At 55.1% G+C, this 15201-nt stretch overlaps 7 protein-coding genes across 15 annotated transcripts; 1 reads left to right on the plus strand and 6 right to left on the minus strand.

Moving 5' to 3' along the window:
* Positions 1-343: 343 nt before the first annotated feature.
* On the minus strand, positions 344-1174 carry KVP17_002738 (uncharacterized protein; the record flags this gene model as incomplete). Of its 2 annotated transcripts, XM_068519317.1 has the most annotated exons (3): positions 344-442; positions 471-757; positions 787-1174. In XM_068519317.1, 3 exons carry the CDS (start codon positions 1172-1174, stop codon positions 344-346), a joined length of 774 nt encoding a protein of 257 aa, XP_068373274.1. The 2 variants fall into 2 exon arrangements, with proteins under 2 accessions (XP_068373274.1, XP_068373273.1); XM_068519316.1 differs by lacking the exon at positions 344-442 and having other exon boundaries at positions 450-757.
* Positions 1175-1257: 83 nt separating this feature from the next.
* KVP17_002739 (uncharacterized protein) lies at positions 1258-2537 on the plus strand (the record flags this gene model as incomplete). 3 transcript variants are annotated; one of them, XM_068519319.1, is made up of 4 exons in its annotated part: positions 1258-1653; positions 1680-1835; positions 1864-2063; positions 2090-2537. In XM_068519319.1, 4 exons carry the CDS (start codon positions 1258-1260, stop codon positions 2535-2537), a joined length of 1200 nt encoding a protein of 399 aa, XP_068373276.1. The 3 variants fall into 3 exon arrangements, with proteins under 3 accessions (XP_068373276.1, XP_068373277.1, XP_068373275.1); XM_068519320.1 differs by lacking the exons at positions 1864-2063; positions 2090-2537 and having other exon boundaries at positions 1258-1815; XM_068519318.1 differs by lacking the exons at positions 1258-1653; positions 1680-1835; positions 1864-2063 and having other exon boundaries at positions 2073-2537.
* Positions 2538-2558: 21 nt separating this feature from the next.
* On the minus strand, positions 2559-5904 carry KVP17_002741 (uncharacterized protein; the record flags this gene model as incomplete). Of its 3 annotated transcripts, XM_068519325.1 has the most annotated exons (2): positions 2559-5104; positions 5133-5904. In XM_068519325.1, the coding sequence occupies 2 exons, from the start codon at positions 5902-5904 to the stop codon at positions 2559-2561; spliced, it is 3318 nt and encodes a 1105-aa protein (XP_068373282.1). The 3 variants fall into 3 exon arrangements, with proteins under 3 accessions (XP_068373282.1, XP_068373283.1, XP_068373281.1); XM_068519326.1 differs by lacking the exon at positions 5133-5904 and having other exon boundaries at positions 2559-5057; XM_068519324.1 differs by lacking the exon at positions 2559-5104 and having other exon boundaries at positions 5110-5904.
* A 79-nt stretch (positions 5905-5983) lies between these two features.
* Positions 5984-6922, minus strand: KVP17_002744 (uncharacterized protein; the record flags this gene model as incomplete). The annotated part of the gene is made up of 1 exon (XM_068519332.1): positions 5984-6922. One exon carries the CDS (start codon positions 6920-6922, stop codon positions 5984-5986), a length of 939 nt encoding a protein of 312 aa, XP_068373287.1.
* Positions 6923-6947: 25 nt separating this feature from the next.
* On the minus strand, positions 6948-10948 carry KVP17_002743 (uncharacterized protein; the record flags this gene model as incomplete). Its single annotated transcript, XM_068519329.1, has 2 exons — positions 6948-7909; positions 7939-10948. The coding sequence occupies 2 exons, from the start codon at positions 10946-10948 to the stop codon at positions 6948-6950; spliced, it is 3972 nt and encodes a 1323-aa protein (XP_068373286.1).
* A 602-nt stretch (positions 10949-11550) lies between these two features.
* On the minus strand, positions 11551-13137 carry KVP17_002742 (uncharacterized protein; the record flags this gene model as incomplete). Of its 2 annotated transcripts, none has more annotated exons than XM_068519327.1 (1): positions 11551-13137. In XM_068519327.1, the coding sequence occupies one exon, from the start codon at positions 13135-13137 to the stop codon at positions 11551-11553; it is 1587 nt and encodes a 528-aa protein (XP_068373284.1). The 2 variants fall into 2 exon arrangements, with proteins under 2 accessions (XP_068373284.1, XP_068373285.1); XM_068519328.1 differs by having other exon boundaries at positions 11551-12906.
* A 73-nt stretch (positions 13138-13210) lies between these two features.
* On the minus strand, positions 13211-15031 carry KVP17_002740 (uncharacterized protein; the record flags this gene model as incomplete). 3 transcript variants are annotated; one of them, XM_068519323.1, is made up of 3 exons in its annotated part: positions 13211-14352; positions 14445-14961; positions 15002-15031. In XM_068519323.1, 3 exons carry the CDS (start codon positions 15029-15031, stop codon positions 13211-13213), a joined length of 1689 nt encoding a protein of 562 aa, XP_068373280.1. The 3 variants fall into 3 exon arrangements, with proteins under 3 accessions (XP_068373280.1, XP_068373279.1, XP_068373278.1); XM_068519322.1 differs by lacking the exons at positions 14445-14961; positions 15002-15031 and having other exon boundaries at positions 13211-14311; XM_068519321.1 differs by lacking the exons at positions 13211-14352; positions 15002-15031 and having other exon boundaries at positions 14440-14817.
* Positions 15032-15201: the final 170 nt, after the last annotated feature.

The raw sequence follows: 15201 nt of genomic DNA on the forward strand, positions 1-15201 counted from the left end.
CGCAAGAATATTCGCGAAATTAGGTGCCGCTATATGAGTGTACGTGTAGTCAGTCTCCTAATATCACCTGCCTGCCATCGGTGCCCCCTGCTTGCCGGTCACCTTCTGTTAAATCTTGGATGATTTAGAGTCATTCCGGCAAAGCTAGCAATGGTTTTCATTGTAGGGTGCATACAGCGTATAGCTTTGTGCACGCAGTCAGTCAAGCCGGCACTCAGCTTGGAAGCGGCACTCAAAAACCTCCGAATGGCCATATGTCACATCATCTCGTAGAGATCTCAGAACTTCCACCTCTTGCTGCAGTTCAGGCAGGTAACGTATCTGTGTGCGGCTCTCCAGCGACTCACGTAGTCATGGGCTCATCTGACGAGCGTGTTTGCATCTGCACGTACGTCGTATTCGAGGACTTGCATCTGCCGCAGGGAAACTGGCCCTCCTCTCGCTGCGTGTCATGTGAAAGAGAGGCTCACCTTGACATTCCGCAACTCCCAGTCGGACTGGCAGGCCTCCAACTGCTCCTTCTTCATTTGTTGACGGATAGTTTTCTTCTGATCAGACGCCATTTCAGCGGACGTGATCACTGCCAAAGTCGGAGGAGCAATGGTGCCCTTGATAACCTTGCGGTTGAAGTCCAAGTTTCGCTTGTCCTGTAGGTTGGCCTTAACGCTACGGACCTGATTTGCGTACTCCTTCATGTTGTCGTGTGTAACTACATGATGGTCAAACAGCGCGGTCTCAATGGACTCGACAAGTGAGTCTGCAATCAGACGTATGACTATAACTCACTGAGGTCAGTCTGGCCAACCCTGGCTAACGCGTCAGGGGGAGAGCCTTCTCTCAATGCCGCATAGAGGACCTGCCTGAAACGGTTACGTTTGTCGTCCCTGTCCAGCGACCCAGAGTAGGCCTCATCATGCACCCTATCCGTATCCTTGCTGGCAACGCTCTTTACCAGAGCTTTCCAGCGGTCTACCAGGCGTCGCCCGCGGAGCTTGACATCTTCGGTGAGATCCTTCTTTGCCAAACGAGCCACGGCAACTCCTAGTTTCGTCTTGGCTAGCAGTGGCCGGTCCACTGCTAATTTCTCCAGAGACTCGAGGAGGGCAGTTACCTCCTCGTCACCTTCGGCTTTTTCCAGCCGGTTCTTCAAAGCTAGGGCTTCTTCTGCACTCATAACAACAAACAAAAATTCAGCTTTAACAGGCACATCTACGCCTTAGGGCTACTACCCAAACATGGTCATATTTCGAAATAGTCATGGGCTGCTCATGGCCAACAATAGCTGCCAGTCAACAGTGCCACCTGCGGCTCCAGGCCGTCCTGTCGCGGTGCGGCCCTCGGCCCCAGCCGTCACTGCGCAACCTCAACCTGCAACCTTTGCTACTCGGATTCCTTCACCAGAGCCACTACACACTCAAAGCGGCATTGCAGTTGTTTTTTTTCCGTTGGTTGGAGGGGGTCATGGGCGTGCTATTGGCGGGAGGGTGTGTGTTCGCGTCGTGCCTCCTGTGCGCCTGGGTCCTGCGTCCCAAAGCCAAGCGCTTGTTGCTCCTTGTGGTGGTTTTGCCGCTGGCAGTCCTTTCCGTGGGCGCCAGTGTAGCCGCAGTTGTGCTAGCGATCGTTGCTGGCACGAGTGTTGGAACCCACTGCACTGTAAGGAGGGGGGTTTGCACCCATAGTCTGCGCACTGGACGAACCGACTTGCCTTTGATTCTGACGACCACTGGCTTGGGGTGCTACCGGCCGCAGCACGACTCACGTGGAACTTGGAATCCATTCCTGTCGATGACAGGACACTCTGGATCCGTATGTTGATGTGGGCGACAAGGGACCTCGTAGGCTAATGGCGCCCCCACGACACAGCTGTTACCTGCTGTACATTCTGGTCTGCGGCCTCTGGTAGAATACCCAGGAGTCGAATTCCTGGAGGCGTGGATACCTTGGAACTACACTGCATGGATCAACGGCGGCATGATGCTGACGGCGCTAGGTGGAACTGTTGCGATTTACTTACAGCTAAGATCTGTGGTCTCCCTCGCCTACGGAGATTCATTCCAATTCGGGTGAGGCGGATGCGGTCAGCATACAGCATCTTCACTGCTGTTGTTTTCGTTGGCGCTCTGGCGCTCATTCTGGTTCTGATTTCGGTCCTTGTGCTCGCCCTAGAGTTGTATGCTCTGGGAGCTCTGGAGTTCTGGAACACGGACCAGCTTCACGTCTTTGCCAGGGGTCTTGAGAAGGCCATCCTGGGCGCCTATGGCTCTAGGGTGTTCCTGTCCGACATAGTTGAAGAGTGCCTTTCCGTTCGTGGAGGAGGCAACGTACTATTCGACTGGGACGTGGATGTGGAAGCGCTGTTTTATGTGGACTCCAGAGCATTCGGCATTTTCAACTGCCGTTCAACATTTTCTGAGCTATGGTGGCTACCACGACAGACGGCGGCTCAGGTTGCACCGGGCCTTCTGGCTGTCATGTTGGTGGTGGTGGACCTGTCTGCTACACTCGTTACGTTTGTCATTATGTGGTTCACATCATGATATGGAGTTTTCATGTTTTTCCTACGATAGCTGATCGGTTTGGAACTCCTCCAACAGCGTCGCCACCTCTCGACTGGAATTCGCGTCCACGATATGCTTGTCAATCCAGCGTGCAAGGTTGGATCGGTGCACGGGCAGTGCTAGCCGGGATTCGAGGAAGATCGCGAAGCCCTTGTCGGCGGGGTGCCGTACGCAACGCCCGACAGCCTGATTTAACGCCCTGTAGGCTTGCAAGTAGTACCATGCATCGCCACTCAACCATTTGTCAGCGGGATTGGAAGCTGGATGCGCTGGATCAGCTTCCACGACGGATACCGATATTCTGTTGTTGAGGAGAGCCTCATTGAAAAGCTTCTTGTTAATGACCTGGGTGTCTGCGAAGCTGGGGAGCGGCAGACCAACGCAGATCACAGAGCGGGCAAGATCGTCTGCAAAGTCCATACCCTCGCTCATTTTCCCTCGGTAGACGGCGAGAAGTAGCGCGTTTCGATGTCGAGAGACGTGGTTCTGGTATTCCCTCTTCTGGGTCTCGAACTCTGCACTTCCGCGAGCCTCCACGAACACTCTCTTTTTGGCTGCGTTCAGCACGTCCAGAAGCGATCGATTTCGCCCTGGGGCCAGTCGTCGGCACTCCTCGAAAACGACGGGCAGAGTATCCTCCAGCGACGCCACAGTAGTTCTCGTGCAGAATCTATGAAAATCCTGCAAAGTAGCGTAAGAGGGGAAGAACACCAACATCCCCCCCACAATCCGACTTGCAAAAGTGATGATCGATGCGGCCAGGGACAAGAGGAAATCTTTGCTGCCCAGGTTCGCCTTGACGCACTTACAGTCCCTGCCGTCAATCAGATTTTTGACGATTGCTACTTTGAATTGGTAGGGCGAGACGACGTGGTTGGCCTCCAAAGGGGGTAGCAGGCGGCAGGAAAAGGCCGAAGACAATTCGGTTACCATGCTGTCGACTGGACTCAGCGTTCCGCTTGCCAGAATGACGCTTCTGGACTTCTCTGCGATTTTTCTGAACAGAATTCCGGGGAACTCCAGACGAAAGGAGAGCTGAACGCCTCCTTCTTTAGACTTAAGCACGGAAATGGTGTAGGCGTTGGGATGAGCATTTGCTAGGCTCATGGACTTCACAAGCACATCGAGATGGCTGACGACGCGCACGCCAGCGTTGAGAATGCGATTGACTCCGCTGCGGTCCTCTCCCTGTCGTTCGCCTTTCCCCCAAAGTTGATAGAAGGCGTTCCGAACATGGTCGATGTTCTTTTCGAGATTGTCGACCGAGTCCTCCTCCTTGGTGCCGAGCTCCCGGAAGAAGCTACCACATCCCGCCTCGAAACCGTGAGTGGCAGCGCACCACTTCGAAACTTCCGTGAACTCGGCTTGTTGCGTCTGCCGGCGATTCTTGAAGAAGACGCTGTTTGTCGCCTTCTGAACCCGTGAAGTAAGATTGCAAAACATTCTCTCCAGCGCGAGGAACAACATTGCCGCAGAGACAGCTGCACGGCCATCGGTCAGGAAACTCTCCGACGGCGCCAAAGGACAGGTGGCCCAGAAGTCGTGGATTGGATTCGGATTGCGATTCTCGAAGATTTTGTCATAACCCTTTCGACTGCCATAACAGGCGAAAAGAAACAGCCAACTGAGGAAGTCCTTAGTTTCCTCTAGAGTACAATGTGAAGATCCTTCCGAACAGCAGAAGTCTTCCAGGTTGTGGGCCTCGTCCACCACAATGATGGCATCTGCCAACTGTATCTTCTTGCTGACGCGGATCTGCGGCATGAGCAGCGAGTTGTAAGGAAGAATCGTGAGGTCGGCCACTCGCGCGAGTGCGTTGGCTGCGTAATAGGGGCAGAAGGCGGCTGTTGAGGCGGAGACTTGAAAGCGGGGCCGTAGGCGCACATTACCCTTCACAATCGCTTTCGGCGGCACGAAGGAGGGTTCGGCACAAGCGGAATCACAGTTGACACACGTTCTAGTGGACTTCTTCGGCTTGGCGCGAGGTGAAGCGACTCCCAGAGGGGGGAGGTCCGCTCCGACGTCAGGCCTGCGACTGCAGAAGTTCTTGCCGGTGGCGCCTGACTGGCATATATCCTCAATGTCCCAAACCCAGTCACTTTTGCACGTCCCTTCCCGAGAAACGCCTCTCAGCGCCGTTTGGTCCACATCGGCGTCCACGTGGATGTCACAAGCGCCCATGAACCTCTCAGCCACGAAGGCTGCCACCTCAGGTCGAGCCATGTTGGCATAAAAGGGGCACGAGCTGGCAGACGTATGTAGAGCCTCCGGCACTGTCTGTAGGCTCAGCCGCATTCGTGCTTCCTGCGACCCATCCGAGTCCTTCTCAGTGCGCTTCCGCAGCTTCTCAGCGTGCATAACACCTTCGTGGCACCAGGTGTCGAGTTCTGTTGCGCCACGCGACGCTGCAGAGAAGGGACACATTTTCCGTCTGGAAACCATCGATGCCACACGTGGTCGGTAGGCGGTGCGGCGCAGCTCCTTCACGACCTGGCTCATCTGTGAATGGGTGCGGGTTGACCAGTACACAGGCAGTCTCTCGCCGGCTGTGTTATCTTGCGTCTGGTGGCCTACTCTGCTTCTGATGCTCAACCACCCATGCCAGAACGGAGCAAAGCAGTGCTAGGGTCTTCCCAGTGCCGGTAGGGCTCTCCAGCATGCAGTGTTTGGAAGCATCCAGTGCTTGGAACACCTTTTCGGCGATTTGCTTCTGGGGCTGCATCATGGCTTCGTAAGGAAAGAATACCTCCCGGCCAGCCACCTTGAGAAGGTAGTTATCCCCCCTATCTATCGCGATGGTGCGTCGGAAATGCGACTTGTGGAGCATTCCTGTCAACTTGTCCGGAAGATGAGGGAGCTCTATCGAGGCGTCACCGGCGCCAAGAAGCAGGTAGCTTGACCCCGGAAAGTTGGTTTCTCTGCTCTCCTCAAGATCCAAGGAGTCTCGCAGGTTTTCATCATCGTCGTCCGAGTCATCGACTGGGAGATTCTCGTAAATCCACTTTCGAATGGCTGGATACTCGCCGGAGGTGATTCGTGGTAGCAAGTCCTCTAACCAGCTTAGTATCTGGAAGTATTCTTGTTGTGCCGTCCATGACTTCATTCGGTGTAGCAGCTGATCAGTCATGTTCTGGGCTCCAACCAGACTCTTGGCTCCTTGCTCTTGCTGTTTTTTACGAAGCCCTTTGAGAAGCTTCAGCACGCCAGCTACAGATTTCTCCGTCCGAAGGACTGGTTCCACACGAGAGTCGAGCTCTGGAAGAACCACAGTTTCATCAGAATCGATACTCTGACTCTCATCAGAAATTACTGGCACGAGATCGCTGTCCCAATCGGTTTCGGTCATGGTATTACTGCTAAACGGAGATGGGGTCTCCGACATACTCATAGAACTCCGCTTTTTGCTTCACTTTCTACCATTAGCATTAATTAAGCAAGAATGTTGGTTTCTTGCCTTTCCCAACCTGCTCAAACTGCTCCGCGATGCCCACAGCGGCCTTCTTTAGAGCTTCCTCGGTGTTGCCTGCCGTATGAGGAGTCAGCAATAGTCCAGGACAGCTGAGCAGTGGATTGTTCTCCTGGAAGGGCTTCTCCACATTAAACACGTCTAGAGCTGCGCCAGTCAGATGCCCGTCGTTGAGGGCATCCGCTAGGGCCGTCTCGTCCAGCGTGCCACCGCGCCCCATATTCAAAAGATAGCTGCCGGGTTTCATGCTGTAGATTCGATCTCGACTCGCCAGCCCTTTAGTCGATGGCAGCAAGGGCGTGTGGATCGTCACTATATCTGCCCGGCGGAAGACGTCATCCAGGTCGAGCAACTCTACTCCCGCTTTCTCAATCATGTCACACCTAGGATTGGGATCGTACCCGACGACGGTCATTCCGAATCGTCCTGCGAATTCAGCGACATTCAGTCCGATATTACCCAATCCTACCACTCCCAGCACACGTCCTCGAAGCTCACCTCCGAGGAACGACGTCTTCTGCCACTTGCCCTCCCTGATGCTCTTGTCAGCCTGCGGCACCATACGTAGCAGGTTCAGCATCAGGCACACGGCGAACTCACAGACAGCATTGACGTTGCCTTGGGGCGAGTTGCACACCATAATACCTTTGAGAGTAGCCGCCGGCACGTCAATGTTGTCCACGCCTATTCCAGCGCGACCCACGACTTTAAGCTTACTGCCGGCTTCCAGTACGCGAGCCGTGACCTTGGTCGCGCTCCGCACCATTAGGGCTTCAACTTCAGGAACGGCTTCACACAGTTCGTCTTCCGACAAGCCAGGCTTGTAGGTGACCGAACCTATCTTCTCCAGAGCCTCGATGCCCTCAGGAACGCACTTGTCAGCAATGAGAATATTCATTCTGTATTTCGAATATCCTCGGAAGTTATTGTTGTGGGGTGGAATCCTCATCAAATTTAAACTGATACCGGCGAGAATCTTCTCTCTTCACCTCCCAGAAGCCACGGCCAATCTCTAGAACTCGAGTTCGAAGCGACACGGCTCTGGTAAAAGTGTCACCCGCGGAATCCTCGCCTAGGCGGTCCAGTTCAGCAGCCGTCAGCGGAGGCACGCTAATAGGTGGCAGCTTTACTGTCGCTGTGCTTGGGGCCGCAGACATGAATCCGCCGAGAATGCCTCGAGAGTGAATCGCGTATCGCCGCAGTTGGCAGCCCAAAGCGGAGTAAACCACCAGACACGAGCCGTTCGCATCGAACGCGAAGCAAGCGCCAGGAGGGTCTAGACTGAGGCTCTTGACCAACGTGGCCAGTCTGAAATCGAAGATCTTTACGACACCCTCGGGGCCTTGCACTGCGATCTTCTGCGCCTTCTGGCTGAAGGAAACCGAGTTTGTGTGGTGCGTAAGATGATGAACCACAGCAGTAGCGGGGTGTAACGCGACTTTGCGAAACTTCGAATCTGTCGGATCCAATGATTTCACAATAAACTCGAGAATCAGCGGGACGAGTGGCGCGGTGCGAATTGGGAAGAGCCCGATGAGTCGTTGTACAGAAAAAAGGGCCACTGAGATGTACTCAGCACACTTGATCAGAGCGGACAAACAGGAGACGAGGAGGAGGGGGTCCTCGCGTCCCAACTGCATGAGGAAGGTTTGCATGGCTGCGTGCCATTGTGGGTCTAATGACCGGAAGAAAACCCTGAACATCACGGAGGACAGCACGCTTTGGTTGACCAGCCAGTACGGTACGCGGTGCTTCTGGACAACGCTCTCGGCGCCCAGGTAGCCCACAGTCCAGTCCGTCTTCTTTACGTATTCGGGGTACCTCTCCTCAACGAACACCGTGTATTGGCAGAGTGGAAGGAGTTGTCGCAAACTGGCAGTGTAAGCTGTGTCAGTTGAGCCCAAGGAAACCTACATGGCGGCTTTATGTTACAGCGCTGAACCATGTCGACGGTTTCGACTGGAACAAGCAGTCCGCGCCGCCAAAATGGAAAATGGCGAGTCAGTATGGGCGTCAGAAACTCCAGAAACGCCTGAGATTCCTTCTGTGATGGGGGAGGGAGTCGTTTGAGTTGAGCAGGAAGATGTACAGGAGACACGCCTTCGAGGGAACAAACACCGCTGTATTGCAGTGGCTGGTTCGGAGACCATCCTATACAGACCACTAGCAACCTTCGAGCCACAATCATCAGGTATGGGAACGCTCTCTCCTTTCCCAGTATGCCCTGGATGTCGTCGAAACGCGTCAAGATGATGTAGGAAGCGAGCAACAACGCTACGGATGGCAAGAGCGCCGGGTTTTGACGTTGGGGCGTGAGATCGAGGATAGACCGAAACGCGCAAAGACTACCTCGACTGAACTCCACTTTAGGCTGGGACGTAAGCTCAACAAAAAGAGACACCAGATGCAGCTTGGACTTTGTCGGATCAGGCTGCACGAATTTTGAGGGCAGATCCAGCAAGCACAGGTACGACACCGCGTCATCAACAACTGGAAGTAAATCCGTTTTGGTCACAGCGGCGACAGCATCGCCAAGATATTTACAGGCGGTCTCCGTCACTGAAGCTCCTGCACCCCCTGCAATGACGCGTGACAAGAACAATGCCAGCGACTGACAGGAGACGAACTTCGAAAACAGCTGCTGTCGAATGTCTGAGGGGGCCTCCGTCGGCTGCTGGAGTAAAGGAGTTCGGCCTAAGCTGGTCTTGGTTTGCAACAGACGAATCAGGCAGTCAGTGATGACGAACTGGCGACACCTCTCGACACCCGGTCGGCGTAAAAACTCGCCGCCTTCCCAGAAGGTGGTGCCCGCATCAATGTTCAGCTTCGCCAGCGTCTTATTCACCACACGGTGGTGCGTGTGATGGGGAATGTTGTTCTGCATTGCAGGCGGGACTGAGAGAGCTGACGCCCTGAACTCCTCAGTGAAGAACTCCAATGAGTACGGAAGGCACAACAGGGACAAATCGGGAAACTGCGCAAGAAGAGAATGTGACCAACCGCAGCTCAAACTCCACGGAAGAAAAACGGCACTGAGTTGTAGAAGTGACGCTAGAGCTCGGCCTGAGAAGCCCCTGGATTGAGCCAGCTGGACGCAGTAGCCAATAAAGATCTCCGACGACAGAGAGATGCGACTGCCTTCCATAGTCAATCCGTGGGGTGCCTCTATGATTGGCAAGGGTACCACCGGCGACGACATGCTGTCCAACATCTGACCCGTCTTGATGTCGAAAACATGCACTTGGTTTGGGCATGCTAGAGCAACCTGGTCCTTGAAAACTACGACATCGAAAGCTCGTGGGACTCGAGTAATTGCCAAATGTCGACTCGCAACAGCAGTAGGGTCGCTAACAGCAGCGGGAAGGTCCACGAGGACAACTTCGGACGCTGTCACGAGGCACACGTACTTCAGGGTTCCGCTACGCTCAGGCTCGCCGGGGAACCACGCGCCTTCCACCGCGTACCAGCCGGAGGTAACTACGCCAGCCTGCACACGCAAGACAGGGCACGCCGTGAAACTGGCAGAGAACAGCGAGTGCAGCTGTGGCAGCGAGTACAGCACAAGATGTCCTGCGGTGGTGCCTACAAGGAGGATGTCGTTCTTGGAAACCATCATCGCTGTAGGGTGGCCCACAGCACGTTTGAGTAGGGGGCGCCGGGGTGTACTGATTTGATCCACACTCTCGAAAGGCTGTCTAGTGGTGGCAGACTCTCGAAGAGTGTCCAGATCCGGGTTTTCGTTCGTCTCATCGTGCGATTGGGTTGACGGCGAATCAGTCGCAGGCGCAGACGCTGGCGAGTCTAGATGCGCAGATATCACCCCGGAATGTCCGAAGAGTCGACGTAAAACGATAGTGCCATCGTTCCACCCTGACACCACAGAAGAGCCGTCCAGCTGCATGGTCAGCGAGAGAGCCACACATGTCATCTCGGGCGGTTCCACTGTCGATAATCCGGCGGTGGAATCACGCTGTCTCCACGAATGGGGATCCAGTTGCGTAACCTGAGTGTCATGGTACTGGACCGGCTCAGCGGTTACCTGCATGCCAGGCAGCCCGTCAAGGAGAACCTCGCGGAACAGGGTTCGGCTTCGCTTGGGCAACGACAAAGCCTTCGACAGACAAAGTGTGGCTCTTTGGGGGATGAGTGGCACTGGGGACTGGTCCTGCGAGGAGGGAAGTCTCATTATGGCGGCATGAACGCGGCAGGCCTCGGTCGCGAGGTAGTAGACGAGGAGACCTGTAGGAGCGGAGAGCAGGTGCAGCGAGACGTTGCAGGGCACTCCCTCATCACAGATTGCCGTCCACCAGATGTGGCCCTTCACAAGGATTCCCAGTCGGTGATCACTGCACACGGCAATGCACTCCTTGGCGGTAACATCAATCTCCGAAACTGCGTTACCAGACGCTTTAAAGTCATCGTCATCTGAGAAAAGTGATTGTACTGACCGCGGACATGCGTGCTTCGTCAGTCGCATCACGTTTCGTGCGCTATCGTCGGACGCCACCAACGCAAAGGACTCGAGGTCGTAGACATACAACCCCATGGTGGAGGAACATAGGACTACACAGCGCTTATCCACTGCCATGGTGACATCTCCTACGACAAGACCGGGCTCCCACAACGACTGGAAGCTCTCTGGTGACAAGACAGAAGTCTCGTCGGACGGGATTCCGTCCAGCACGTCAGTCACTTCCCAACCCACCAGGAGGTAGCACGGCCTGAGCATCGTGTTGTCTGCGACCACGGCGAAGACTCGAGTGCGCTCCTGGCTGTCGTCGACAGTAGAGCAGAGAATGGCAAATTCCGGTAGCAGGTCAGGATCTAGAGGGGTTTTCAGCGAAAGGACAGCGGTGACCCGGGTGATCCACACATCATAAATCGCTATACCTGCACAGGATTCCAACAGGACGAATCTCGGCATGTCTGCGCTCGTTTCACGCACTGGCCGTATCCTACGCCAGCTGGGTGCGGGAGTACATTGCGAGCAAGCTAAGGAGGGAAGGGCTTGGGCGTCGATGCACTCGCCGTCGACGGGAGACCACAGGGTGATCGAATCCAACGACAGAACCAACAGCAAGGGAGCTGGGTGTTTTCTGGTGACGCTCGAAGGCATGCCGGTAACAAACAGACATGACACTATTCCTCCCGAGCCCGCAAATCGTCGAGATGGACACGGCTGAGGAGAAGGAGCCCCGCACAGGCAACACTCCGAGACGAACGCAGGCCCTCGAGTGGTCTTCGGGTGGAGCAGAACACTGAGAGGCGACAGGAACAAGGCCGGCACATCATGATCTGCGGTGCGACTGTATCTGACTCCCAAAATAACCCTCAACCTACCGCTGCCGCCAGATTATAACGCGCCCCTTGGTGGCTGCTGACGCCACCCAACCTCGATACTGCACAGTTTCTGTGAGTCTAACATGTTTCCAGGAGAAATCGCAAGGCCAAAGGCTGGTTGTGAGGTGCATTACGATAAATTCCCTGAATTGAGCCGTGGTAGGCCTGTGTCACCCACAACGCGCGTCACAAATACTTTGCGTGGCCCTCCATGAGAAATGAGGTCAGGTACTGGGAGGTTTCCGGTGGCATGGCGTCGAAGGGATCTCCGCCGGAGAGGTAAATGCTCAGAAAGGGCTGGGGCTCCACTGTCTCTGCCCACGTACGCTTGTCGCCATAGATCTCTTCATGTGTCTTCATGGTCTCCTCGAAGGTTTCCTCTACCCACCAGTTTACTCCTCGGTACAGATCGTCCAGCCTGTCCTTCTTCTCCTGCAGTAAAGCAGCCTTCTCCGCCAACTCCTTTTGCGTTCTGATCATCTCCTCTCTCTCTTGGTTCAGCTTGTTCTCCTTCGCAACCAGTTCTGCGTCGGTAGGAGGTTGTAATGGCACTGGTGTCAGAACCCGCGTTGGCGACCCATGCTGGGGAGTTGCCGTTTGACTGATGCTGGTGGCAGCGGCTCTAGTGGACGAGTCCGCTCCCTTACCGTGTAAGGAATCCTCTGATGGTTCCGCCATTATCGCCTCATAAGGCGACAGCGATTCGTCATCATCGCTGAGGGACTCGGTGAACATTGAGTCATCAGCTTCAGACATCCGATCAAAAGCCGATTCGCCGATGCTGGATGCACTCTCTTCGAGGCTTCCGTTGGACAGTGAAGACTCGTCATCCCACGCCGTAGCGGAGGGCTGGGTCTGCTCTGGAGGGGGTTCAGCTGTTGGAGTGACCTCTTCAGGAGCGCGCACCTGAGGGGATTCAGCCGCTGGAGTGGCCTCTTCAATGGTCCGCACCAGGGGGGATTCAGCTGCTGGAGTGGCCTCTTCAGGAGTCCGCACCAGGGGGGATTCAGCTGCTGGAGTGGCTTCTTCAGGAGTCCGTACCAGGGGGGATTCAGCTGCTGGAGTGGTCTCTTCAGGAGTCCGCACCAGAGGGGATTCAGCAGCTGGAGTGGCCTCTTCAGGAGTACGCACCAGGGGGGATTCAGCGGCTGGAGTGGCCTCTTCAGGAGTACGCACCAGGGGGGATTCAGCAGCTGGAGTGGCCTCTTCAGGAGTCCGCGGTGCAGGACTGGCCTGTGCTGGACTTCGCGACTCAGGAGACCCTTTGCTAGGAGTCTCGCGAACCGCAGACTTTTCCGGGTTCCGTAGAGCCTCTACACGGCGTTTCTCCTTCTGGACCTCCTCCTCGTCGGGCTGCCGCGATTCTTTGAACAGGAAGTTGTTTGAGGGTTTCCCGTCCTCCTTCTCCGTCGCCCTCTCTGACTTGGGGGCTGCCTGTTCCTCTCGCTTCTTGGGCGGGGCAACGCGCCTTTGCTTCTCGCCCACGGACTTTTCGCCCTCTGACTTCAAAAGGAAGTTCTTGCTTTGTGTGTCGTCCGCCATCGACTTGGCCTGTTCCTCGCGTCTCTTCGGGGGCGCTACACGGCGTCTCGACGCTGTAGCATCCGATTTCTGATTATCTCGCCCATCTGATTTCGTGAGTACTTCGTTTTTTCTTTTTGGGGGAGCTAGTCGTCGCGGTTGTCCAGACTTCAGGTCAGATGTCTTCACCACGGACTGAGGTGTACCGGGGACACTTGTTTTGGCTGGATTTTTCTTTAATAAAAAATCCATCAGCAAATATGCACCTAGGATATGTGGTTATGATATTTGATCAACCTCACGCTTAGATCCCTTGTTTTTTTAGTCACATCGACGCATCAAAGAATGCCTCCACTGGGTCGTGGAAGGCAAACCTGCCCTGAACCTCACGCCTCGCGGCCTGTATCTCCCCGAGGCCGCGTCTGGCCTGGGGCTCCCGAGGACACATCATCACAGGGGGGGGAAGGCCAAGCAGGGGAGGCTCGTCGTTCTCCTCCGTGGGCTGGCGTGGTATGCGGGATTTGGGCAAGCGGGTTAGCGCCTGGAACTCGTGGCCAGGTGGGAAGGCGAAGATCTTGTAGTCCGGTGGTGATTGGACTGCAAAAGGCCTCGTAACTGCAATCACTGGCGCGAGATTCTCTAGGAACGGCGTGGTGGAAATATACGTCAGCTTCGACGTCTTCTTGAACATCCTCCTGAACGTGTTCATGCCTCTTTCCTTGTACGGGCTGAGATCCAGACTGGGCACCGCGCATATCGACCTCTCGACCAGCGCCTCCGACCGCACGTCAAACTCATCAATGCTTTCGCTGTCGGCCGACTCTACGACGGCAACTTCTGGCAACACCTTAGATTCTTTCAGTTCCTCGACCTTCACCTGTTTCCACAGGAGATTCTTGACATTCGATAGGAAGCGGTCCGTGCTGCGTTTGGAGCTGCAAATCCGGGCGGACTTCTGCCTGTTCTCCGCGAGCAGCCGCAGGAGTGTATTCACCTCCGCCCTCAAGGTCTCAATGGTATTCAGGTAGAGATTTCTGGTTCGTTCGGGGGGTACGTCCTCAGTTTGGTTCGCAATCCACCCCGCTAGCTCATCCACTTTGTCCTTCGGTCCATAAGCCACATGGATTACGTTGTCGAATCCGAAATCCAGCAGCTCTCCCACAGGAGGCGAGCCTGAGTGCAGGATAGGCACCAGGACTGTGCGTGCTCTCTCCTCACAATCCTCTGGAAGACAAAGGATAGCACGCCCTGTCACCGAATCGAGTTGCATTTCAAACTGGACTGCAACGCCTTCTGGGACAGAGACGCGTACAGGCAGTTCTCTGCTGTCCTCCGTTCGAGACTGACCCTGGAAGCTGATTACGATCTCGAAGTCGTCGCTTGATGCCACAGACCACTCGATACGACGCACCAAAAGTTCAGGCATGTTGATGACTGCACACAAATAATAAGAGGTGCATTCAGCAGCTGAAATACACTGAACGTACACGGGATTTTAGCCATAGTTGCGCAAGAAAATGGATGAGTAGAGGTGTCAGAGTTCAACAGTTAAGACTAACAAATGGAGTTCGCAGCAGCTGAAACCTTAGGGAAGATCTCACCGCACTCTTTGGCAACGGGACCGGTGATGGCAGATCCCTTCATCTCGCCCTTAGCGTTCACAATGATACCGGCATTGTCCTCGAAGTAGATGAAAACCCCATCAGATCGGCGCCACATGCGCCTCTGTCGGACGATGATGGCAGGGTGAACCTTCTTCCTGAGTTCGGGCTTGCCCTTCTTCACTGTGGCGAGAACCATGTCACCGACGCAGGCCGCGGGAAGTCGGTTGAGACAAGAGCCCACACCACGAACGGCGATAAGATACAAGTTCTTACCACCTGAGTTGTCGCAACAGTTGATGAGCGCGCCGACGTTCAGACCCGTCGACATACGCAGCTTCTGGCCGCTAGCACCTCCTCTGCCTCGTTTCATGCTGCTCTCTGACTTCAGCCGCGGATAATCGGGCTTTTCATGACCCCGTTTTGTCTCAGAGTCGCTCTGATTGTCATGTGTGTCATCATACACAGCCTCGCACTAGATTAGGCCGATCTTTATTGCATGGGGAAGCATTCACAATCAAAAGGGACGCATCCCCACACCACATGAATACCACCACCTAATAACCACCAATAGGACAGAACATGCCGATCCAGACAGCTGCACAGGAAACTGAGTGTTACCAGAACAATACAGAAACCTCTCCGTTCGAGCTCACCCCTCTGCGTCTGCGGCCTGTTGGGCCCACAGAGGTCAGAGTGAAGTTCACGTGTTGCG

The sequence above is a fragment of a genome, assembly GCF_019968985.1.
Source record: "MAG: Porospora cf. gigantea B chromosome Unknown PgB_NODE_551_length_15201_cov_118.717, whole genome shotgun sequence".
NCBI classification, from domain to species: domain Eukaryota; phylum Apicomplexa; class Conoidasida; order Eugregarinorida; family Porosporidae; genus Porospora; species Porospora cf. gigantea B.